At 39.6% G+C, this 25,250-nt stretch overlaps 1 protein-coding gene across 1 annotated transcript in view; it reads right to left on the reverse strand.

Annotated features, from left to right (window-relative positions):
• LOC114645649 (ZP domain-containing protein-like) overlaps positions 1–24,845 on the reverse strand; it is a 36,327-nt gene extending 11,482 nt beyond the window's left edge. Inside the window, exons 1-6 of the mRNA XM_051923455.1 lie at positions 24,631–24,845; positions 19,457–19,598; positions 13,169–13,327; positions 13,015–13,076; positions 3,831–4,009; positions 1,005–1,405 (exon numbers count right to left, since the gene is read on the reverse strand). Of these exons, the coding sequence (XP_051779415.1) occupies positions 1,005–1,405; positions 3,831–4,009; positions 13,015–13,076; positions 13,169–13,327; positions 19,457–19,598; positions 24,631–24,790 (1,103 nt within the window). The 5' untranslated portion in view covers positions 24,791–24,845. The remainder of the gene's footprint in view (positions 1–1,004; positions 1,406–3,830; positions 4,010–13,014; positions 13,077–13,168; positions 13,328–19,456; positions 19,599–24,630) is intronic.
• Between the last annotated feature and the right edge of the window lie 405 nt (positions 24,846–25,250).

Genomic DNA, 25,250 nt, shown 5'->3' on the forward strand with positions numbered 1-25,250 from the left:
ATTTGTATACTTTAATAATAATTTACTTATTTAAGTTGAGTAAATACTTTATAGTTTTAACTTTCTAGCAATTTCCTGATATTGATGTTATCTTGAGTGTAGTATGCCATCTAGTGGATAAATAAAGTACCCTGTTAATTACTATTGCTAACAGTTAACATTTAAGAGAAAGAAACTGTCATAGCTAATTTATGTTTATTATTTATTTAGACAGTAACTTCACATTTGTGTAACTTTGGAAGAAACTAATAAATAAATTTGGACATCTTCATCCATCGCTGACCAGATGTGTGAAGTGGTTGTAATTTAAACCTGAACCAACTTATATCTTCACTACATAAGTATTAAAAAGAGGAAATAACAACTAAAAATAATGCATAAAAAATATAACAGGCTTAAAATATAATAAGAATCCCAACACTTATTATTCTTTCTTTTAAGAACTGAATTGGGAAACAACCTAATGGCTCATTTAACTCTAATTCCACCCCCAACCGACGGTTGGTGCTGTCGCCTAATGTCTCTCCTCTTTTTTCATCCACAGATTCGATGATCGACAGTGAGACGAGTCATGATATCACTTCTGGTTTCCAGTTGCCCCCCTACTGACCTCTTAAGTGGTTCCAACACCATCTGCAAGCAGTCTATGCCTAGACTTGTGTCTGCAAAGTTGTCAATGCTAAACAAACGTTAATCATTTTGTTATTCAGATTCTCCAGTGACCCAAATCTTTATGCTCTGTCTGCCTTTTATTACTCCTGTTTTCCATGTCGATTTCAATTTCCTTTAATTTACTCTTACTCTTAAATGTGAACAAGTTTATTGAGTTTTATGATGCGTAATGGTTCAAAATTCTTAAAGCCAAAGTGAGAGATTAATCGTCAATGTCTGATAGACAATACACAAAGATTTGGTCATTTGCTCATCCTAAGGAGTATACATTTTTTTTATCTTATCACCAGTTTACTAACAAATTGAACAGATTTTAAAAAAGTGACATTTACCCGTCTGAAATGATGTCATAGTAGGTTGGGTCATTGGGGTCGTCATGAGGTGTGGCTCTACAGTTCTGAACAAACAGCACAATGTTATCAAGCTGCGACTCCACACTGATGCCCATGTACAACATCTGCCCAAGTTCCACCTCAATCGGGTACTCGCTGGGGTCGATGATGCTTGTGAAGTCGCTGCTTTCATAAAACTCAAACACAAAGGTGAAGGAGCCAAAGCCAGCTTCAGAGAACAGGTAGCTGGCTTTGTGAGGAGAGAAGGCAGCAGATGCTGTCCCTGTTTTATGGTAAGAACAACTGAAAGGAATCTCGACCTGGTTTTTTCTGCTTATGACTTGATTGGGTTGATCAAATGTTGTAATCTCATTTTGGAATATTATCTCTGTCTCATTTTCCTTAAAACAAAACAAAAAAAAGTTACAAGTTAAATATTTTCCAAGAGATCTTATGAAAGGCGAACACTTAAATAAAAGATAACAGTTCAGAATGACAAGTTTATCGTTACTTTTCAGCATTGTTTGAATGTGTTGCTAGTGGTTTGGGTGGACTTTCTGCTGGGATGCTGTGGTAACTTGTTGTGTCCCTTCACACAACCCTTAATATGTGGCCTGTGGTTTGATGATCCCAGGTGTTCCAATGTCTACAGCATTTGAGAAGTAATGTATTATTTTATGTATCTTATGTAGTACTAGGGTGTTGTACTGTGTTAGCCATTATGGATGTAGTGAGAAGTCAAGCAAAATGACACCTATTATTGGCTAACTAGAAAGATTACAAATGCACGCTTTAAAGACAACTCAGGCCCCTTCTTCATGCCATCTATCCATCTATCTAGGTCTGTGTCACAGGGGCAGCAGCCTGAGCAAAGATGCCCAGACATCCCCATTCTCCACCACCTCCTCCAGGGGGATACTGAAATACTCCCAGGCCAAATTAGTGGTATAATCTCTCCAGCGTATCCTGCTTCAGCCCCAAGATCTCCTCCTGGTTGAACATGCCTGAAACAGCTCCCCAAGGAGGACATCCCAGGAAACATCCAAATCAGATGCTCAGACCACCTCAGCTGGTTCCTTTCGATGTGGAGAAGCAGCAACTCATCCCGAATTTTCTGTGTCTCCTCTAAGGTAGAGCCCAGATACCCAGTAAAGAAAGTTAATTTCTGCTGCTTGTATCTGTGATCTAGTTCTTTCAGTCACTTCCAAAAGGTTATGAGCACAGATGAGGCCAGGGACATTGATTAATCAGTAAACCAAGAGCTATGCCTTTAAGCTCAGGTCCCTCTTTGCCATGACTGTGGATGCTGCACAAATCTGCCTGTCAATCTCCTGCTCCCTTCTTCCCTCACTCAAGAACAAGAACTGGAGATACTGACACTCCACCCGAGGTATTGCTTCATCCACAATCTGGAAATGGCACTCCAACCTTTTCTGGTTGAGAACTATGGCCTCAGACTTAGAGGCCTGGAAATCCCAACATGAAAAGTTATGACAACAAGAGAACAGAAGAACAGAAGAAATTTGACAAACAAAAGGAGACCATTCAGTCCATCAAGTCCTTTTGTTTAGCTAATAGCTAAGCTGTCCCAATATCTCATCCAGATTTTTCATAAAGGCTGTCAAGGCTTCTGCTTCATGTTAGTAGACTCATACGTGAAGCATAATTTTCTCTCTGTAACTTATTTCTAAATTATGTAGATAATACAGAAGAGTTAACTCTTGATGTCCATTATGTGCCCAACTTTTTCTAATAAAATAATTAACCCAATCATCACCTAAGTGTATAAAATGCCCAATCAGAAGCTAGACAATATTCATAAAGATTGTTTCATCGCAGTGTAAATTTCATCCTTGACCGCTCTATATAATACATATTGTGAGAGATCTTGTATCATATCTGGAAGACTGCCCCAAAGATACCTCCACAACACTCTGAAGAAATACAGCATGGGAACAACTGCCAGCATTGCACACCTCAAGAAATTATAGAAGCTCCTAAACTGTTGTTATGCAAATAAATTGTTTTATTTCGGAGAGCAGAGGGGGTTGGTGGGTTGGTGATATCTTTGTAGATCCAAAAGTGTGCTCATAACCAGGAACTAATAAAATATTTCAGAAAGTGGAGACGGGCTTACCTCATGGAGGTAGTGGGGCGAAGTGCTGGTATGCACCAGAATGCATACATTTAGTAACGATATAAATAAGGCAAGATCAGAGAAGTGGTGGTACGGCAGTCAAGCACTGATTGAATCTTCTAAATTTAAGAAAACAGAGTGATGTGTCTGAAGTATTCAAAAACATTTAGGGAATTAGTACAGCTGATCCCAGCTGTGACTTGAGGTCTACAACAAGAACAAAGGGACACAATTGGGAGCTTGTTAAGGGAAGATTCTTGACAATAGTTACAATGTCTTTTGTTACATTGAACCATTGACTGATATGAATACGTGACCACATGCTGTAGAAGACATTAGTCTTTTGGTGACCTTTGATGTAAGTTTGCAGAAAGTGTCAGGCCTGGTGGACTGAAGTGTCAGTTCTCATCAAATGTACTGAGGAGCCATGTTAACAACATCTTCAACAGATCTGTTGGCTTAGTGAGCAAACTGAAAAAGGTCAGGAAGAGAATTTGTGACTGACTTGAGATTCTAAAAAAATCAGATTTCAGTTATTACTAAAGTTAAGGATACTTGTTTCTTATTCTCTTTGTCTTTCATAAAATCCCACTTGTTTTGGTACTGTATATGTTGGACTTCATTTATAAATGAGATCTAACATTTTCTCTCTGAAAACATCCTCAGTAGACTGCTGCTCAGGGCCTTACCTGATAACGAGTGCCACAGGAGTTTAGAGATACACTTGCGATCAGATGTGTTGAGTTAGATGTCAGTGAGCAGCGGGGGTCATTAAGTCGCATGTATTGTTCATTAAGGCCCGGAACCGAAGACTTCAGCACAAACAGGGACATCGTTGTCTCAGTGCACACGACGCTGGCCTCAGCATCTGCAAGAGATATTCATATTCAACTTATGTGGTCATCTGTGTAAACTAGATTGGCTCAAAGGTTAAAAATTATGGTAGGTCTGCAGAATTATAAAATAACTAGCTGTGTAAGCCTGTGCTGTAAAAAGCACAGGATCCTAGAAACCTCTGAAATCGTCAGAAAAAAAACTGAAATGTAGAGATGTCAGGTACAGTAATCGAAAGGAACTACTCTGGGCATTTCTCTCCTAGGAGGTTTTGTTTTGCAGACATACTTTTCGTTTGTGCATTAGTGGTTAAGTGACTGTCTTTCTTCAGAGGTTTCATTTTCCCAGCGTGCTCACCTTGCTTGTGTATTAGCGGCAGGAGGAAAAGTAAAAGGGAAACCATTTTGTCGATGTGCTCACATCGCTTCTGTATTAGCGGCTAAGATTTGCTCTATCGTATTGGTATAACTGAAAAGTATGGCTCTAGTAGACTGTGCTCCATTGTTCCTCATTTATTCTAAAGATATGCAAATTAGGTTAGTTGACCCAAGAGACATGCACAGATTCTAGCTGATACCATCTGATTCTCTGGAAGGAATAACAGGGATAGCAGCACATCATCAGCATAGTACTAGATGGGACTAGATAAGTGGACCTAGTTGTGAAATGCATAGGGAGAAGAGGAGAGTGCCCAGCACTGGTCATTGAGTCACCCCCGTACTGGCCTGGGGGCTCGTGTATAAACGGTGCGTATGCACAGAAATGTTGCGTACGAACGTTTCCATGCTCAAATCGCGATGTATAAAACCAAAACTTGGAGTAAAGCCATGCACATTTCCACGGTACCTCATACCCTGGCGTACGCAAGTTCTCCACTCGGTTTTGCAGACTGGCGGTACCCAGCGTCAAAGCACTGCTACTGTTCCTGTGTGGTTACCCTTTCTTTCTTAGATCCACATTCCTGATGTGGCTTTATAAATACACTGAAACTAACTGCATATTGTTTATTAGTGTAATGCATCTGATTACAACTTAAGAAAAATAATCTTGACCCCTCTGCTCTTGAAAATTTTAGACCCATCTCTAACCTGCCTTTCTTAAGTAAAATTCTGGAGAAGGCAGTCATTATGCAGTTAAATGAGCACCTCAATAAACATGCTATTCTTGATAAATTTCAGTCAGGTTTTAGAACAAATCACAGCACAGAAACTGCACTCGTTAAAGTAGTAAATGACTTGCGGGTAAATACAGACAAAGGCCATTTATCTGTTCTCATCCTCTTAGATCTGAGTGCCGCATTTGACACCATTGATCATAATATTCTTAGAAATCGCCTTAGTCAATGGGTGGGCCTCTCTGGCAGTGTCTTAAATTGGTTTGAATCCTACCTGGCAGGGAGAAACTTCTTTGTTAGTTGTGGTAATTACAACTCAAAGACACATGATATCCTATATGGTGTTCCACAAGGCTCTATCCTGGGTCCACTGCTCTTCTCAATCTACATGCTTCTGTTAGGTCAGATTATCTCAGGACACAACGTGAGCTACCACAGCTATGCTGAAGACACACAGCTCTATTTATCAATAGCACATGATGACCCCGATTCTCTTGATTCACTAACACAATGTTTGACTTGTATTTCAGAATGGATGAATAGTAACTTTCTCAAGCTACATAAAGAGAAAAGTGAAATCTTAGTGATTGGCAATAATGGATAAAATGAGGCTATTAGAAATAAACTGGATACATTAGGATTAAAAGTCAAGACGGAGGTAAAAAGCTTAGGGGTAACTGTTGACTGTAATCTGAATTTTAAATCACATATTAATCAGATCACTAGGACAGCATTTTTTCACTTAAGAAACATAGCAAAAGTTAGACCTCTTATATCATTGAAAGATGCTGAGAAATTAGTTCACGCGTTTGTTTTCAGTCGGCTAGATTACTGTAACGCACTCCTCTCAGGACTACCCAAAAAAGACATAAATCGTTTGCAACTAGTGCAGAATGCAGCTGCTAGAATCCTTACCAGGAAAAGAAAATCCGAGCACATTTCTCCAGTTTTGATGTCACTACACTGGTTACCTGTGTCATTCAGAATTGACTTTAAAATTCTGCTTATGGTTTATAAAACCATAAATAATCTCGCCCCATCTTATATATCGGAATGTCTGACATCTTATATTCCAAATCGTAACCTCAGATCCTCAATGAGTGTCTCCTTAGAATTCCAAGAGCAAAACTTAAAAGAAGTGGTGAGGCGGCCTTCTGCTGTTATGCACCTAAAATCTGGAATAGCCTGCCAATAGGAATTCGCCAGGCTAATACAGTGGAGCACTTCAAAAAACTGCTGAAAACACATTAGTTTAACATGGCCTTCTCATAACTTCACTGTAATTTAATCCTGATACTCTGTATATCCAATTCATTATAATAACTATTCATGGTGGCTCTAAAATCTGTACTAACCCCTACTCTCTCTTCTGTTCCTTTTCCAGTGTCCTTTTGGTGGTGGCTTGTGCCACCACCATCTACTCAAAGCACCGTGATGTTCCAACAGTGATGGATTAAAAGCCAGAAGTCTGCATGACCATCATCATCAAGTCCTTCTGTGAGAACCCTAATTACAAAGAGGACTATTTCATTTATGTTAGGTAGAATGCCCAGAGGGGACTGGGTGGTCTCGTGGCCTGAAACCCCTGCAGATTTTATTTTTTTCTCCAGCCTTCTGGAGTTTTTGTTTTTTGTTTTTTCTGTCCCCCCTGGCCATCGGACCTTACTCTTTTTCTATGTTAACTAATGTTGTCTTATTTTAATTTCTTATTTTGTCTTTTATTTTTCTTTTCTTCATTATGTAAAGTACTTTGAGCTACTTTTTGTATGAAAATGTGCTATATAAATAAATGTTGTTGTTGTTGTTGTTGTTGTTGATTGTAATTAACCTGTAACATTATAATGGTCCAGGGAATAGCCATAGTATTCCAAATACCATAACTGCTTTAGCGTTGTTACTCTCACTGCACCTTCTTTTTCTTCTTTCAGCTGCTCCCGTCAAGGGTTGCCACAGCGGATCATCTTTTTCCATATTATTCTCACTGCACCACTCGGAGTACTTATATCACTGTATCTGAGTTTGGATTCACAGCAGCAGCTGATCGGAAAGAGAATTATCGGTATACAGCATCAAGCACATGCTGCCTCAGCCACGGCAAAACGCTTCAGAGCCTTTCCTGTACAGACCTCGTGGTTCAGAAACAGTTTCATCCAAAGAACTTTAAACGCACTCAATCAGTCCAAATGCTCCTTGTAGAACTGTTTGTACTTATAAGTGCAATTACCTCACTGTAAACTTGCACTACAGTTATAATATTGCACAACCTGCACCACTTTATAAATTTACATATGATGACGATGTCATTTTTATGATGAAATGCAGCAAAATATGTTGATTATATTATACAGATAAAACTTTAACTTCATTTAAATAATCTGTATTGTTAATAATTAAACATGTGTGGACATGGTCCTGCAGCGCTAGCTAGTTCACGGATTGTTCATACCTCGTGCTGTATTCTTGCTAGGCTGGCGCGACACTGGACGGATAGATGGATAGAATAATTAAACACGTACTATGAAGATATTTCAATGTTACTTAAACGTTTTGAAGAATCGTCTTTCTAAGCTTACAGATGGCTTAATGTCTATTGCAGAGCTGATTGTGTGGCGATTGGGTATTTGGAGAAAGAAAAGTAAGGACAGGAATTGGAGGTTAGTACGTTTGAAAGAGACAGTACTGCTGCAATAAATTATTTCATCGAAGGTCGCGCATGGCGCAGCAAGCATCTTGCGTGAGACATGAACAATCACTGCGCCACCGTGTTCCCATGTTTAATAACATGCTTTCATTCCTATCATCATGAAGAAGATATCACGTATACATCTCAGTATTTTAATTATTCAGAGAGCTTTGTCCTGTCGGAGGAAGACAAAGCCCGGAAGCACGTAGTGATTCACGCACATAGAGCACATAGAAGATCAAATACAAAACAAAGCATTTAACGTGCTACTTTAGTTACGATGGGATTTGAGAAACTACTAAATTAAACGATTTTAAGATGAAGTTTATGATGTTCTACTTTAATGACAAAATAAACTACGTGATTAAAGTGGAAATTCTGAGATTAAAGTTAACATTTCAAGATTTTTTTCCCACTGTGTGCCTATTTTCTTTTTCCTTTGATATGACACCCAGACGGTGGGCTACAACTCGCCTTTTCACGGCGACTTTGATATCTGACAACTTCTTTTTTATTTCAGGCACTGTGCAACTTTGTGAACTTGAGCTTTCGAGTTTCTCCGACACTATATGTCACTTGATCAACTTCCTTTTGTTGATTATATCACTGTCTAAACCAATGAATAGTAAGTTTTTCCTTGCCTCCACTTGGTATTCACTGAAATTCTTCTATTTTCCCCTGTGCTTTTCCCATTGTCTTTTCAGAGAACGCTGAGCTTAAGGGCTATTTATATTGATTTGCATATTCAAAGAGGTGTAATTCTGGGAGGGGTTGGGTGGGGCAGCAGGCGTGTGCACGTGCGTTACTTTTCACGCTGATAGGGATTTATGTAGCTGAAGTTGGCGAACGCACAGATTTATGCATCTGGATTTTTCTGTTCGTACACACATTCCTGCTTTTGTGCTTACGCCATGTTATAGTGTGAGTTCTATGCACGGCTTTTTACATGAGGCCCCTGGTGTGCCACTGACATATCTACACACCAGGTCACATGGTAGGATCTGCCCAAGAGCTAGGACTAAAACCACCTGAGGGCAGTCCCATTAATGCCAAGGAGGATATGGTGGTTGACCATGTCAAAAGCAGAGGAGCGATTTGGCAAGAGGAGCACAGATGACAGATTGCTAACTCTTCCGTGCTGTAACATATCAACAAGAATGAGTAGAGGTGGTCTCCCTGCATCTCACAATAATTTGTGGAGACGCTGTCTTAACAATATACAAAATGTGAAAAACAAGTGTAAGGGTATGAATAGTTTCTGAAGGTGCAGTAAGTAAAGCACTATTGAGGCCATCTGGAATCCTGTGTGTGGTTTTTGCCTCCATCTTACAAAACAGACAAAGCAGCACTACAGAAAGTCCTGAGGAGGGCAACTAGGCTGATTCCAGGACTGCTGGGGATGAGTTATGAGGAAAGATTAAAAGAGCTGAGCCTTTACAATTTAAGCAAAAGTAGAATAAGAGATGACATTATTATGAAGGGAATTAATCCAGAGGATCGAAATGGTGACTTTAAAATGAGTTCATCAAGAACACGGGGACACAGTTGCACACTTGTGAAAGGTAAATTTACACAAACATTAGGAAGTTTTTCTTTACACACAGAACCACAGACACATGGAATAAGAGACCAAGTAGTGTGGTAGACAGTAGGACTTTAGGGACTTTCAAAACTCGACTTGATGTTTTTTGGAAGAACTAAGTGGATAGAACTGGCGAGTTTTGTTGGGCTGAATATCCTGTTCTTGTCTAGATTGTTCGAGTGTTCTAATACCTGCTATATGCCATATTTACTCTTCCAGTGTTTCCAGTCACCTTTCCAGAGTGGCATACCGTATCTCTCTCTGTGATTCCCCTTTATCTTCTATAAGATTCTATTCATCAAACGCCCTGCGAAACTCTGCGTAACTTCTTAAATCTTCTCAGGTTTGTAAAGTGTAACAGGAATGCTCCAGTGGTTAATGGAATGCAGAGCTCAACATACCTTCCATAAGTTGGGTTCACTCTTTTAGTGTTTGCAGTCGTCTTCCCGAGATGCATGCCATGATCCCCTCTTATCTTCTTCAACTGCATCCCTGTGATCTTGTTGAACTCATTTTAAAGTCACAGTCCTGAACCACTGGACTAATTCCTTTCATTATTTTAAACACTTCAATCAAGTCCCTCTGTGATGATTTAATGGGCTCTCGATTATCTGCCAATCCATCTATCTTGGTATCATCTGCCAGTTTAACCAGCTTGTTATTTGTATTCTTACAAAAGTGGCCCCAGCACAGACCCCAGTTGTGCCCCCTGTTCTTAACATCAGCCAATTTTTCAGACTTCCCATTGTGCATGTCGAGTTCTGCATTCCACGAGCCACTGAAATATTCGTGTTACGCTTTACAAGTTTGTGAAGATCCAAGAAGGCATGCAGCGTTTTCCAGGGCATTATATAAATAAAGTCTCATAGAAGATAAGGGAGGATCATGGAGAGAATGAACATAACTTATAGCCATGGCTACTTTAAGTAACTGTTATTTTATGAGGTGCTTCCTGTGGCCATATCAGCGAGAAGGCAACTCTTCTGAAGGTAAGGCTGTGAATCTTTCATTGTTAAATAAGCAGAAGTGTTATTGGGTTTAACAGTTGTTTTGTGTTTGTCCATTCCAAAGCTTATTACAGTGTTGTTCTTGTTGTTGTTGTTGCTATCAAGTGGCAACAGTTACGTGCCTCTTAGCCTAATATCCTACCTCATTATATTTTCCTTCTTCTTCTTGAACTGCTTTGAATACTGTTATTATTTATATTATTATCACTTTTATCTTTGAGATGCAGCCTTAGCATTAGAATCAGAAGACTACAAAATGTTACCATGAGTACCATTTTGTGGTTTGGGGTGTCATAAAATTGTGACGTCATTCATTCTCAAACACAAAGTCATACTCCTAGCTGGGAGACGGTATAGGATACTTCATGGCTACTTCTTATGTCCTACTCTGAGGTAGAACAAATTCTCATCCTAGTCAGATTTTAAGTGAAATTCTGAGATGCTGGATAAATATGGACAGAGAGCTTTTTCCATATGCAGTGAGTACAAAGCAGGAACCAAGCCTGGACTGGATCCCAGCTGAATTGAATAGCTTTTTAAATTTATTGAGATTTTCTATTTGCATCTTTTCAAAATTGACATTCAGTCTTTAATAACATTTGTAATAACAAGAAAAAATAAGACAGGCAGGAGTGGGAATGATTTGTCTTAATGCAGGGATGTCCAACTCTGATCCTGGAGGGCTGCAGTGGCTGCAGGTTTTCATTCTAACCTTGTTCTTAATTAGTGACCAGTTTCTGCTGCTAGTTAACTTCTTTTGCCTTATTTGTAATTGACTTGCTATTTAAGATGCAGACCCCTTAATTGTTTCTTTTTTCTTTAATTAGCAGTCAAACAATAATGTGAGCCATCACATGACAAGCTAATCTGTGTCCATCATACAATATCTGAAAATAAAGAAAGGTGAAGGTCTCAGTAATGTTTAGGTCTATAAAACATTTTGATGGTTCTCTTAGAAAAATTAAAATCAACTATTTCTGAAATGTCTACTGTGGCAGAATGAGAGCACCAGCAAGCCATGGAGGTAAATAATGGGTTTAATTAACAACAAGAATCGTTGGTCATCTGTTGACTCACTTCATATCTTACTTTTGTTTAGCTGCCATTTAAGGAAAAACAAATCACTTCTAAAAGTCTTTTAAAACACAGCAGTTAAAATGTAGGGAAAAGAAGTTGATTAATACCAGAAATTGGTCCCTGATGAAGAAAGTGGCAGGAAGGAAAACCAGCAGCCGCAACGGCCCCCCAGGATCGGAGTTGGATACCCCCTGTCTTAATGCATCCTAATGTTTATTTTTGATGTGGCGTATCGATTGAATATTTGATTGAATTGTGTTTTACAGATTACTGTATAGAGGGTGTAGAAGCTCTACACCCTTAGCAGAGTCCTGGAGGGTGCATGGGAGTTCGCCCAACCAGTCTACATGTGTTTTGTGGACTTGGAAAAGGCGTTCGACCATGTTCCTCGGGGAATCCTGTGGGGGGTGCTCCGGGAGTATGGAGTACCGGACCCCCTGATAAGGGCGGTTCGGTCGCTGTACAACCGGTGTCAGAGCTTGGTCCGCATTGCCGGCAGTAAGTCGAACCCGTTTCCAGTGAGAGTTGGACTCCGCCAGGGCTGCCCTTTGTCACCGATTCTGTTCATAACTTTTATGGACAGATTTTCTAGGTGCAGCCAGGGTGTTGAGGGGGTCCGGTTTGGTGGACTCAGGATTGGGTCACTGCTTTTTGCAGATGATGTTGTCCTGTTTGCTTCATCAGGCCGTGATCTTCAGCTCTCTCTGGATCGGTTCGCAGCTGAGTGTGAAGCGGCTGGAATGGGAATCAGCACCTCCAAATCCGAGACCATGGTCCTCAGCCGGAAAACGGTGGAGTGCCCTCTCAGGGTTGGGAACGAGATCTTGCCTCAAGTGGAGGAGTTCAAGTATCTTGGGGTCTTGTTCACGAGTGAGGGAAGAATGGAGCGTGAGATCGACAGGCGGATCGGTGCGGCGTCCGCAGTGATGCGGGCTCTGCATCAGTCTGTCGTGGTGAAAAAGGAGCTGAGCCGTAAGGCAAAGCTCTCAATTTACCAATCGATCTATGCTCCTACCCTCACCTATGGTCATGAGCTATGGGTAGTGACCGAAAGAAACGAGATCGCGAATACAAGCGGCTGAAATGAGTTTCCTTCCGCAGGGTGTCTGGGCTTTCTCTTAAAGATAGGGTGAGAAGCTCAGTCATCCAGGAGGGGCTCAGAGTAGAGCCGCTGCTCCTCCGCATCGAGAGGAGTCAGATGAGGTGGCTTGGGCATCTGATTAGGATGCCTCCTGGACGCCTCCCTGGTGAGGTGTTCCGGGCATGCCCAACCGGGAGGAGGCCCCGGGGAAGACCCAGGACACGCTGGAGGGACTATGTCTCCCGGCTGACCTGGGAACGCCTCGGGATTCTCCCGGAAGAGCTAGACGAAGTGGCCGGGGAGAGGGAAGTCTGGGCATCTCTGCTCAAGCTGCTACCCCCGCGACCCGACCTCGGATAAGCGGAAGAGAATGGATGGATGGATGGAGATTACTGTATAGTGTGATCTTTACACTGAATAAACTTAAATTGCTATATTAAAACAAAAATCAAAAGTAATAACAATGATCTTCTTTTACTGTGCAGCTTTACTTACTCAGTGGGAGAAAGTCTTGTCTTCCTACTGTCACTACTACACATCTCAGCTCAGACTGGTACCTGAAAGACAAAAAACATAAAATGAGACCAGTGCCATTTGAATTCCTCTTTAAGACACCTTCATTTTTTTTAGTTTTTAACTCATATCTTACCCTTCGTGAGTCTCAGCAAAGAAACAAATGGGGACGGACTCGCCTTGGTCATTTTCAGAAGGTGTCCATGTCACCTGTGCTTCTCCAATGCGTGTCTGGTTATCATACTGGTATGATTTTGTTATATTCAGAGGGCCACTGATCATAATGTTCTCTATACTGGAATGAAGGAAAGCAAAGAAAATAGTTTGTATAACTGAATGGAAATTTTAGCAACCTGTCACACAAGCACACTCATTTTTCATTCATTCAGTTTTCAATCTTAGATTATTCCATAGCATTAAGGAAGCTGTAGCCTATGCTGACAGCAGAAGTCATAAGGATGGATGGTGTATTATCATGAAATTTTTTGAGACTTCCCAGGAACGTTTATTGCGTTTATCTACTCTAGCCCTTGAAGATTAACACATACACATCATGATCTTATCCAAAGTCTTGAGTGGTGACAATTGGCAGTTACTCCACAACATTCTACATAAGATTCTCACTGTCACAGGCTCTAACAAACGTGGGGGTGCTGTCACAACACACATAAAAGTGCAACTATTTTGGTTATGTGCTACTTTGACAAGAGCATTTGAACGTTACAACAATCTGAACAAGAACAGACCATTCAGCCCAGCAAAGTTCGCCAGTCCTATTCGCTTAATTATTCTAAAGTAACAACAAGTTGGGTTTTGAAGGTCCCTATAGTCCTATTGTCTATCACACTGCCTGCTCACTTATTCCATGTGCCTGTGGTTCTCTGTGTGAAGATAAAGTTCCTAATGTTGGTGCAAAATTTACCCTTAACATGTTTCTAGCTGTGTCCTTATGTTCTTATGAACTAATTGTAAAGACACCACTGGCATAATTCCCTTCATAATTTTAAACACTTCAGTCACATCTCCTCTTCATCTCTTATTGCTTACATTAAAAAGGCTAAGCTAGCCGCTCTTCTCTGGACTTTTTTTAGTGCTGCTATGTCCTGTTTGTAACCTGGAGACCAAAACTGCACACAGTACCCCAGATGAGGCCTCACCAATGTGTTCCTCCTTGGACTTATACTTTATACATTATGCAAGTTTTACCAGAAATTCAGTTGTAGCCTTCATTTACATAAAGTGATGGATAGCACCATTGAGCTGGCATCTCTTCTGGGATGGGTACTCATCCATAACATAAAGACAAGACAGAACAACGTCATCCCTTGTAGCCCTGGACTCAGCCTAGTTGCTCTTCTTTGGACTTTTTCTAGTGCTGCTATATCCTTTTTGTAACCTGGAGACTCTAACTGCACACAGGACTCCAGATGAGGCCTCACCAGTGTGTTATAAAGCTTGAGCAGAACCTCCTTGAACTTGCACTCCACACATTAAGGCGCTATATAACCTGACATTCTGTTATCCTTCTTAATGGCTTCTGAATACTGTCTGGCAGTTGATAGTGTTGAGTCCACTATGACTCCTCAATCCTTCTCATAAGGGATACTCTCAATTTTCAGACCTCCCATATTCAAACCTCACATTTTTACTTCCTACATGTAATACATTACATTTACTGGCATTAAATTTAATCTGCCCAAGCCTGTCTGATGTCCAAATCCCACTGTGATGACTCAACAGATTCTCGATTATCTGCCAATCCACCTGTCTTGGTACCTTCAGCAAACTTAACCAGCTTGTTACTTATATTCCTATCCAAATCATTTATGTACACTAAAAACAGCAGCGGCCCCAGCACTGACCCCTGCTGGACACCATTCTTAACATAACCCAAATCTGATAAGGTTTCTTGCACCATCACCCTCTGCTTCCTGTGTCTGAGCCAATTCTGCATACATCTACAAACAATTCCCTGAACTCCCACCACAGCACCCTGAACTCCAACTAGAACCAGAATTTATCGTCTTGTCACTGTCTTCATTATAACATGAGAAATCGCTTTCTTCTTCACATTTTATTTTCAGACAGCCCATATTCATCTCTCCAGCTGCAGAAAACACTGTCTCAACAGTCACCATCAGTCGCTACCTGCAGTTCACTAGTGTCAAGGAAACTCAAGAATGATGGTGTGTGTGCGACTAATGGTGAACAAGTTTTCAGATGACCAAGGCTACATAGACACTGCTACATTTTCATGTAAAAACACAGACGTTAGTCTCTGTTGGTAGCGGTGGCCATATAAGTGTTGTCTGTGGTGTTTTCTCTCCTTATTGTTTGTCTATTCATTTGATTGTACTGTGTTGCCCCAGAGTGGATGCAAGATCTGCACCTTGTGAGTGCTGCAGGAGATAGACGGGCATTTCAGAGGATGATTACTTGTCTCGGACAGGATGTCATGGGAAAAACAAATCGGAAGGACAAGCTCTCTGACTGGATGAGCACAAGAATCCTTACTTAGCAGAGAGACCACTATGATGGGAGGATCAAGAGAGACCTCAGCATCTGGGCACAATCTCACTATGTCCCCTGATGTAGTAGAGGGCAGCATCCTGGAGATTTGGGACCCCTTTGGATAGACAGAACATAAATTGAACATAGCCCTGTTGGGTTCTGTGGGTTCCTCCAGGGGGCACTGTGGTGGGATATGGTCTCTGCTTTGTTGATCTCCTGTCTGACTCAGTAGCGCTTATCTATGAACCATATCCTATTCTCAGTAGTACTGCCAGGTCAAAGATAAAAGGAGTCACAACAACTTTACTGGCAATGAGAGTTGGGAGGATTGGATAAGGCTTAATGGGACAAATGTGAAGAAAGAGGATTGTTTTCTGGGCTGTTTACTTTGGTTATTATTATTATTTTGTTCTGTGAAGACAATCTTTATTAATAATAAGGGATGATATTTGAATCCGTGACTGTTTTGGGTGTGATTCTGTTTGTGGTTTGGAGCTCAGTGGCACCCCCTGCTGGTTACAACCTATAAGTGAGAAGATATACTGAGGACTAGTTGAATGTTGGTTAAAAGAAATAGGAAGCGGGCAGAGGAGATATTTTGAAATGTAAGAGGAGGTCAACAATTAGTGGAAGAAAATACTAACTAATGAGATGGAAGCCTGCATTGCACCATCCAGAGGTGGATATCTGATCCGGTGTGGCAAATGTGGAAAAATTGGAAGAAATATTTTTTTTTCTTGTTTTGGGAAAGCTTCCCCATCTTCCACATGGCATTGAAGTGAATTTCATCTGTTTTCGGATTGAACTTGCAGATTGTCGGGATTCATATCTGTTGGACTGCTAACTATCATTTGTGTTGTTCATGTTGTTTCATGCTTATCTTGCATTTTTGAATTGTGCACGCATGTATCTTGTCGTATGTTGGGGCTTGGTTTAATTTCAATATAAGCACAACTTTCAAACACAGAGTATAAGTGTGGTGTCTTGTTATTGTTGGGGAAAAAGGGAAACAAGAGAAGCCGTTTGTAAGGCCCTATTAATGAATAGTCAACAGCGATCAGCTGCCTACCTCATCTAGCCGATTGCACAGGGACAGTTGGGGGGGATTGGTGCAGGTTTTATTTTTAACCCATGGAAATGGAGACTTTTGAAAACGCAGGCTCTAATCACACTTTGGTTTGTCTGAGCAGCCATACCATATGCAGTTCAGAAGAGGTCATCCACCTGAAACGAAGCTTGTTTAGGCCCAGCCAATACTTGGATGGGAGACTATATAGGAGAAGCTTGGGTTTCTGCTGGAAGAGGTGATGGCAAGGCAAACAGAGGGCACTGACCCTGTGGTCTGAATGTGGATCCCAATGCTGCCCCTCTGCTGTGACGGGGACACTGTGCTGTAAAAATGGCGCCTTCCTGAAGTCGTGATTCTCTGTGGTCATAAAAGATCCCTGAGCATCCTTCATAAAGAGTAGGGTGTATCATGATGTCCAGACTAAATTGCCTACCACAACCTAATCATTCTGCCCCTCTAATCATCCCCTGTCTCTAATTGGCTGTCTCTTTCTCACCCCTTCACGACATAACAGCTAATGTGTGGTGAGCGTACTGGTACAAAATGGTTATTGTCACATCATCCAGGGGGATGCTACACATTAGTGGTGGCTGAAGTGACTTACTATGTAAAGCACATTGAGTAGTGAGAAAAACTCTATATAAATGTAAAGAATTATTATTATTAATATTATTATTATTACATAGCCCTTCCCTGTTTGGATTCTGCTCATTACAGGGTCTCAGTCCCAGATCACTGTTCATGGAAGAAAAAAATATTCCTGCATAGCGGACATAGAAGAGTTGTTCTCCGTGGCACCATGGCATGGTTGTCTTGCTTACCTGTTATGCGTCTAAATCAGGGGTCTCCAACCTTTTTTCCCTTGAGAGCTACTTGTACAAAATGAAAATGGCTGAGAGCTACTCATGTTTTCTAACGTTTCTTCTCATAGCTTATTTCAACCCAAACAAACTGAATAAGCTTGTTTTGCCTGAACATTTACAAAATATTGGTGTCCACAACTCGCGACATTTTGCATTAAAACATCACAAAAAATATTTACTTCACCTGCAAGTGCATTTTGTATGTCTGTCTGTATGCATTTTCTAGTGTATCTCACACTATGGGATTAAAACATGAATGCTGTCAAAACAAAACAATGCAATTCCAAATCCACAAATATGACTTATTCATTTGTCATTTTGTTCCATGTCACTGTGTCACTTTATTCACAGGTCCAGTTGCATGTGTGATGTGTTTTTTAGATAGTCAGATGACTCAACAAGAGAGGCAGGTGTATGGTGGAGTGGAGCCACTTTGGTTCACTCTGATGGAGTCATTTAAATCTCCGTCTGTCAGTCTTGTTCTGATCTTTGATTTCATGACATTCATGTCAGACTCACAGAGGTATGGAGACCCAAACAAAGCAGACATTTTTAGAGCTGCTTAGTGAAGATTCTTCTCGTTATTTGGCTCTACTAAGCTCCAGAAATGCTGAGAATGCTGTTGAGACTTTAACTGCACATTATTTTGAAGGTTTACTAATATATAAAAAATATAATAATAATATAAAAAATTTTTGTCTGACCGCGTTTCACGAGAGAACTACTTAACAGATTTAGATTGGGTTTTTTTCTATAATTTGCTTGAACATTCCAGTTGATTTTGTGACTTCTCTCATTTCACTATGTATCAGAGTTCGCTTGCGTTACCGATTTATTTGCACAAATCTGAGATCCATGAGATCCAGCTTCAGGGCGTGTTCCTTAACTCTGCTTAGCTAGCGAACGAGAGAACAATTGAATTCAACTTTGTATGATATTTAAAATAAAGTGTTACTTAAGTCTGGATGAGTTTGAGTCCGGATATTCTCTTAAGTGTCTGCCACATTGAAAAGATAGATTGCAATTCAGATTGTGGATCGTGACTTTGTGTTAAAAGGATTGTGATATGATTATTTGGAAAGATCGGCCACCCCTAATTTAACTAATCAAGTTTTCAAATTTATGTAGTATTCATTAACCCTTTGGTGAGCTACTTGGAAAGGGATTGCGAGCTACTGGTAGCTCGCGAGCGACGTGTTGGAGACCCCTGAGCTAAATTGGGTTTTGTACCGTTTGAATGCTCAAACAGCTAGTAATTTACTGATTTGCTGCAGTTTTGTGATAAATCCCGTAGTTTGCGTTGTTTCTGTTCCTTCAAGGATTTTTCAGCCAATGCATGCAGGCCTAGTGTTGGCGAATGCATTTTTGGTTGTTTCTGTGAAGACAGAGAAACGTTCATGAACAAAGTGAAAATGCAAGTGTGGACAGAGTTCGTTTTTGTTTAGAAATGGCATTATTAAATGAGTGTGGACATAGCTTGTCTGTACAGGGGACTCAATTGGCCAGTCAAGAGTATTGTTTTTGAAAAACATGGATACCCAGATATTTTTCAATCATCTTGATCCAGTATTCCTTCGAATCCCAGGTTAGCCTGTACAGAATTCTAGCCATGATTGAGAGAGTGGGAAAACTTTACCTTGGCAATGAGCAGGTGCATAGTTTGAACCTGGGATGGTAGTTCCATAAGATAGCAGATTTAAGAATATTATGGAAGAATACTACCACTAGGGACAATGGGACAAACAGACTCAGTTGTTTGGTATAGCAATCTAGAAGGGAAGCCTAGCAGTTAAACAGCAAACAAATGCAGCAAAGAGAATATAAATAAATGTATTATTATTATTATTTCTGTAGATTGAATTTATTCTTAAAGGTGCTATAAAACATTTACAGTAGATAAACTGGTGTGGTAGTCCACTATGAAATATGCCTGTTTTTTTATTTTGAAGGTTACAGAAAAAGAAAACTTCAAATAACTTACACAGCATATGATGCTTGTGCTCTAATGGTGAACTGAAACTGACTATTGACAAACGCTTTTCGGATTTGTCTGTGGGAAGGCGTAGGGCTCAAATACAGAGGCCTGTAATCCCCAAAGTTGCAGCTGGGCACTGAAGAAATAACTGGAAAACACAAAAAAGAAGAAGAAAGCAAAATTAAAATTCAGTGGAGAGGCCCTGGATAGAAGACAAACCTAAAAATATAAAATGCAGATGCAAAGACTAAAAATGTTAAGTTTAACTTTGGCAGGGCAAATTTTGAGCAGATGTGGCAAAGTTTAAGGAGGATGGATTAGTATAAACTTTTAAGTATGGAGACAGTGGAGGAGCAGTGGAAATGGTTTAAAAACATTTCCCATTCTATATATTGCCGGACAGTTACATACCTAAATTTGTACCTAATAATTTGTATTTGAATTAGTAGGAATTCAAAAAAAAAAAAACTCTGAAGTGGGTTAATAAAGAGACAAGATGTATAAGATTAGTAACTCCAATATGAATCATAGGGTTTATGAGAACACGAGGGCATAATTAAACATGTATTATGAAGATTTTTTAGTGTTCCTTAAAAGTTTTGAAAAATCGGTGTTCTAAGCTTACGGCTGGTTTGACATTTATTGTAGAGCTTAGAATGTGGCGATTGGTTGCATGGAGAAAGAAAATGGAAGGAAAGGAATTGGTACGTTTGACAGACACAGTACTTCTGCAATAAATTATTTAATCGAGGGTTCCACACATCCCAGGAAGCATACAGAGGTAGGAACAGTCCTTGGATGGGGGAGGCAAGAACAATCCCTGGACAGGGCGCCAGCTCATCGCTACCACTATGCCACCATGTTTAATACATGCTTTAATGCATTTCATCCTGAAGATGATATCAAGTATACATCCTAGTATTCTAAAATGTTCAGAGAGCCATACTATTGTGACTGTAATGAATTCTGTGTGGCGATCACTGCCTGCACGCTCCTGTCTGCGAAACAGAAAGATCGTTTAAGAAGCACATAGTGCTTCACACACTTAGAATGCATAGAATACAAAGCATTTAATGTGCTACTCTAGTGGGATTTGAGACACTCTAGCAAATTAAACATTGATTCTAAGAAGTTAATGATGCTGTACTTTAATGACAAAATAAACTACAAGATTAAACTAGAAATGTCAAGATTAAAGTTGACATTTTGACCATTTTCTTCACTCTGTCCCTATTTTTTTTCTTTTTTCTGTGCCCTAATACGCTTCCATATGACACGCATATGGTGGGCTACGACTCTCATTTTCACGTCGACTTTGACATCTAACCACTTCTTTTTTATTTCAGGCACTGTGCGACTTTCTGAACTTGAACTTTTGAGTGTCATTCCATCAAGTTCCTTTTGATGCTTATACCACAACCTAAGCCACCAAAAGTATGTTTTTTATTTCCTTGCGTCCACTTCACTGAGTAGGACCTCCATTTTACATTCTGTGAAATTCTTCTTTTTTATATGTGCTTTTGCCATTGTCTTTTTTTTTTTTTTTTTTATATATATTTTTATTTTATTAATTTTCATTGTAATCATTCCATACAAATAGATCAATTTATAACCCAACAAAATTGAAGACAAATCAAACCCCACCCCTGAGAAGGAGAGCTTAGCTAAAGGAAAATTGCTTAAGGCTTTTTAATAAGGCAACATTAAACAAAAGAAAGGGAGAAGTAAATATCTATGTAAATAAGAGATGGAGAAGGGAGTTAAATGCGGTAATAGTTATTTCTCTTATTCTAAAATAATATTGATTAAATCCTGCCAAGTTTTGAAAAAATTTTGTACAGATCCTCTAACTGAGAATTTGATTTTTTCCAATTTCAAATAATATAAAACATCGGTTTCCCACTGACTTATAAGAGGAGAATTAGGATTCTTCCAATTTAACAAAATAAGTCTGCGTGCCAAAAGTGTAGTGAATGCAATCACCGTTTGCTTGTCCTTCTCCAATTCAAGTCCATCTGGAAGAACACCAAACACAGCTGTTAATGGGTTAGGAGGGATTGTGATACCAAGGCTGTCTGAAAGGCACTTAAAAATTTTTGTCCAAAATGATGTTAGTTTGGTGCAGGCCCAGAACATGTGACTGAGTGAGGCAGGAGCTTGGTTGCAGTGTTCGCAGGTTGGATCCTGCCCTGGAAACATTTTGGACAGTTTTAAGCGAGACAGATGAGCTCGATATATAATTTTTAGTTGAATAATTCTATGCTTTGCATATAGAACTCGAGTGAATTCTCTGCTTTGCTACCTTCCACTCCTTTTCTGATATATTGATTAAGAGATCTTCTTCCCAATGTCCTCTTGGATCTTTGAAAGGCAGGGACTCTAATAAGATTATATATATTGCGGAAATAGTGTTTATTTCCTCGAAATTGAGCAGTATTTTTTCCAGCATTGTGGAGGGTGCAAGGTGGGGGAAATCTGGTAATTTCTGTTTAACAAAATTTCTAATTTGAAGATAGTGAAAGAAATGTGTAGCTGGGAGGTTGAATTTTGAACGTAATTATTCAAATGATGTAAATATGTTGTCTATATAAAGGTCTCTGAGCATTTTAATCCCAAAACTTTTCCAGGTATTAAAAACTGGATATACTTGCCATTGTATTTTAACGAAACACTGAAGTGAAAGGATTATTTATATTGAGTTACATATTCAAATATGTGAAATTCTGGAAGGAGTTGGGGTGGGGCAGAAGGCACATGCATTTGCGTTACATTTCACGTTGACTGGTATTTATGGCGTGGAAGTTGGCTTATGTACGGTTTTGTGCATCTGAATTGTTTTGTCCATATGCCATGTTTTAGAGTAAATTCTATGTATGGTGTTATACATGTGGACCCAGGTGCTTCTGGACTTCAATCACAAAGTCTGAATTGTTTGATTTGTAATTTTAAACTGCTGAGCAAAGGGGAGGAAATCAAGGAAAAATGTGTCTTTGTCCCAAACAATATGGAGGCACTGTACAGTATATGCAGCACTGCAATGAGAGCAACTTAGTGCTAGACATGTAATGATAGAATAGATAGATAGAACTTTATTTTTGTCCAGGGGGATTCATGTAAAAGGTTGGATGCAAAAAAAACCAAAATGTGTAACGCCATCTTATATACGATAAACATGTTGACATCAGGCGCCGTGCAGCATCAGGTCATGTGAGTAGTAACCACAGTTGTCATTTAGGAACAGTGCGGCCATGTCACAAAATGACACCAAGGAGTGGACAAAATGGTTAATACAAAATGGGGCTGGAGCGATACAAAACAGATAACGATAAATTGAAATGTGACAAATAACTGACATTTAAATTATTTTGTCATTGTTTCATCATATATTTTTGACTTGTTTTGTTTTTGTTTTTATCTTATTTAACATCTTTTGTTTCCCAATCATTTTGTAATTTCTACTTTGACTTCCTTTTATGTTGATCCCATTCTTCGCGCTAGCGTCTTTGCGGTTCTGCCGCTCGCGTATGGGGATGCGGATTTACAATTTAAACAGATTTTGATTTTCATGTGAAGTGTTACATTTGTATCCACGCAATGTATAACTGCCCATGATTGAATTTCGTGTTTTTCTCTCTATTAAATAAAATGACTTTTTCGAATGTTTAGGTCTGAGATTTGTTAATTGTCTTTGCAAAAGCTATTCTAACGGGAAACTGTTAACATTTTAATACGAATGGCATATCAAGATCTCCTTTGTTGTCTAATATTATCCCCTGAAGATGTACTACATTACCTTTCTTGGATACATCCTTCTTTCTACAGTAATTTGTGCGGTAGAAGACTGGACAGTGTTAATGGTTGTAGATATTCATCGTGATATTGTAAGTCGTTGTTTTCATCTTCTGCATGATCACCATCAACTTTTTCAGAATAGTCTATTGATACGCATTTAGCCAATTTGCTGTGTAACCGATTGACATTTTTGGCATAAATTTGTTTGACTTGATTGTTTCTCTGTGCTAGGATTGCCTGTTTACTCATTTTTTCTATTGATAACCATTCGTGATGAAATTCTTCAATAAGATTTGGACATAATATGTCTTCTTTAATTGGGGACTTAAAGTGAGGAAAACATTAAAATTTATAAGAGGCGCAGGAAGTGTGTCTGACAAAAGCATTCATGTGTGACTTGAAAAAATCTCATGGAAATATTCTCATGTTACGGGACTAGAAAATATCTTTTTCAAAAAGTCTCATCTCGTAAAAAGTCCCGTTGTGTGGAAAGATTTTTTTATATAATAGAGAGATATGTTGAAGCAAAGGGGACGTGGCCCCCTGTTGAAGCAAGTCCAATACAAAGCCTGAAACCCTTAGCCTGGTGCTGAGGCATTGGCTACAGCTCTGGTTGTTTGGCTACCCATTTTGCATTCCTTCTTGAAAAAACTTACAAGTTTCCAGTTTTTTTTATTTTTTTTAGATTATGGGCTCTCTGCTCTTGTTTTGGTCTTTGAATTTTTCGTATTGTTCATTTTTGAGTTACCCCTTAGGTGGCAACATTTTGTGTTGTACCTTGTTTGATTTTTATTAATTTTTTTATTAATACATTTTATCCTAAAGATTATTCTTTCATCTCAATTGGGCCAGAGATTTACAGCACCCATCCTCCATTTCAGAATTTATAAACTTGGTCTTTTTGTGTGTGCAGGCCAAAGGCCTGATTTTTGAGTTTCATAACCACACCTACTTTTAGTTTTGAGGTCTGTTTTCATAAACCTACTTTGAGTTTCGGGACCTTTTAGTTTTAAATATATTACTTAGTCGGTCACAGTAGACTTGGATAAAGATGTCAACTAAATCCAAAATAATCATTACTGCCACCCCAATGTTACCCTCTGTTATGTCATGGAGCTGGGTGTCCCACGGTGTAATTGCACAGCACCTCCGAGCTTATTAGCTTTGATTTTGTGTCCATTTGCAGTTCACCATGACACTATATCTACATACTGAGTATGTGCTACATTCGTTCTTATTTTTGAATGTATAATGCTAAAAGAAAGCCATTATTTATACTAAATATTTTATCTCTTAGTTTGAATATATGCATTCCATTTCCAAGTTTAGAAAGACTACACAAGCAATTAAATAAAACTGAAACACAGTCAGTAGAAAAATTGACTGACCTTCCACAACAAACTGGATGGGTATTTTACTTAGTCGGTCGTAGTCTGTAGGTGGTGAGTATGTTGATGTTTGGGTGGTAGGCCTCCAACCACTTTGGCTAGTTGTATAAGGGGTTAGTGTTGTTGTATAAGAAACTGCTGTTGTTGTTTGTCCAGTCATTGTCCACCACCAGTTGCTTGATGTGGAAGGAGCTTCTGTTGTTGTTTCCACAGTTGTTGACCACCACCAATTGCTTGGGGTTGTAGTATAAGGAGCTGTTGTTGTGGATTGTCCATTCCACAACCACCACGGCCAGGTGCCTGGACTTGACATTAAAGGAGATGCTGATGTTGTTGTTTCCATAGTTGTTGTCCACCACCAGTTGCTTGGACTTGACGTGGAAGGAGATGCTGTTGTTGTTTCCATAATCGTTGACCACCACCAGTTGCTTGACGTTGTTGTATAAGGAACTGCTGTTGTTGTTAACATAGTTGTCAATGACTCAGAGTTGCTTGGGGTTGTTGTTGTTGTATAAGTAGCTGTTGTTGTGGAATGTTGATTCCACCACAACCAAAACCACTGGGGCCAGCTGCCTGGACTTGTCATTAAAGCAGCTGGTAATGTTGGTACGTAGTTCATT

The sequence above is a fragment of the Erpetoichthys calabaricus genome, chromosome 2, assembly GCF_900747795.2.
Source record: "Erpetoichthys calabaricus chromosome 2, fErpCal1.3, whole genome shotgun sequence".
Taxonomy (NCBI): Eukaryota; Metazoa; Chordata; class Cladistia; order Polypteriformes; family Polypteridae; genus Erpetoichthys; species Erpetoichthys calabaricus.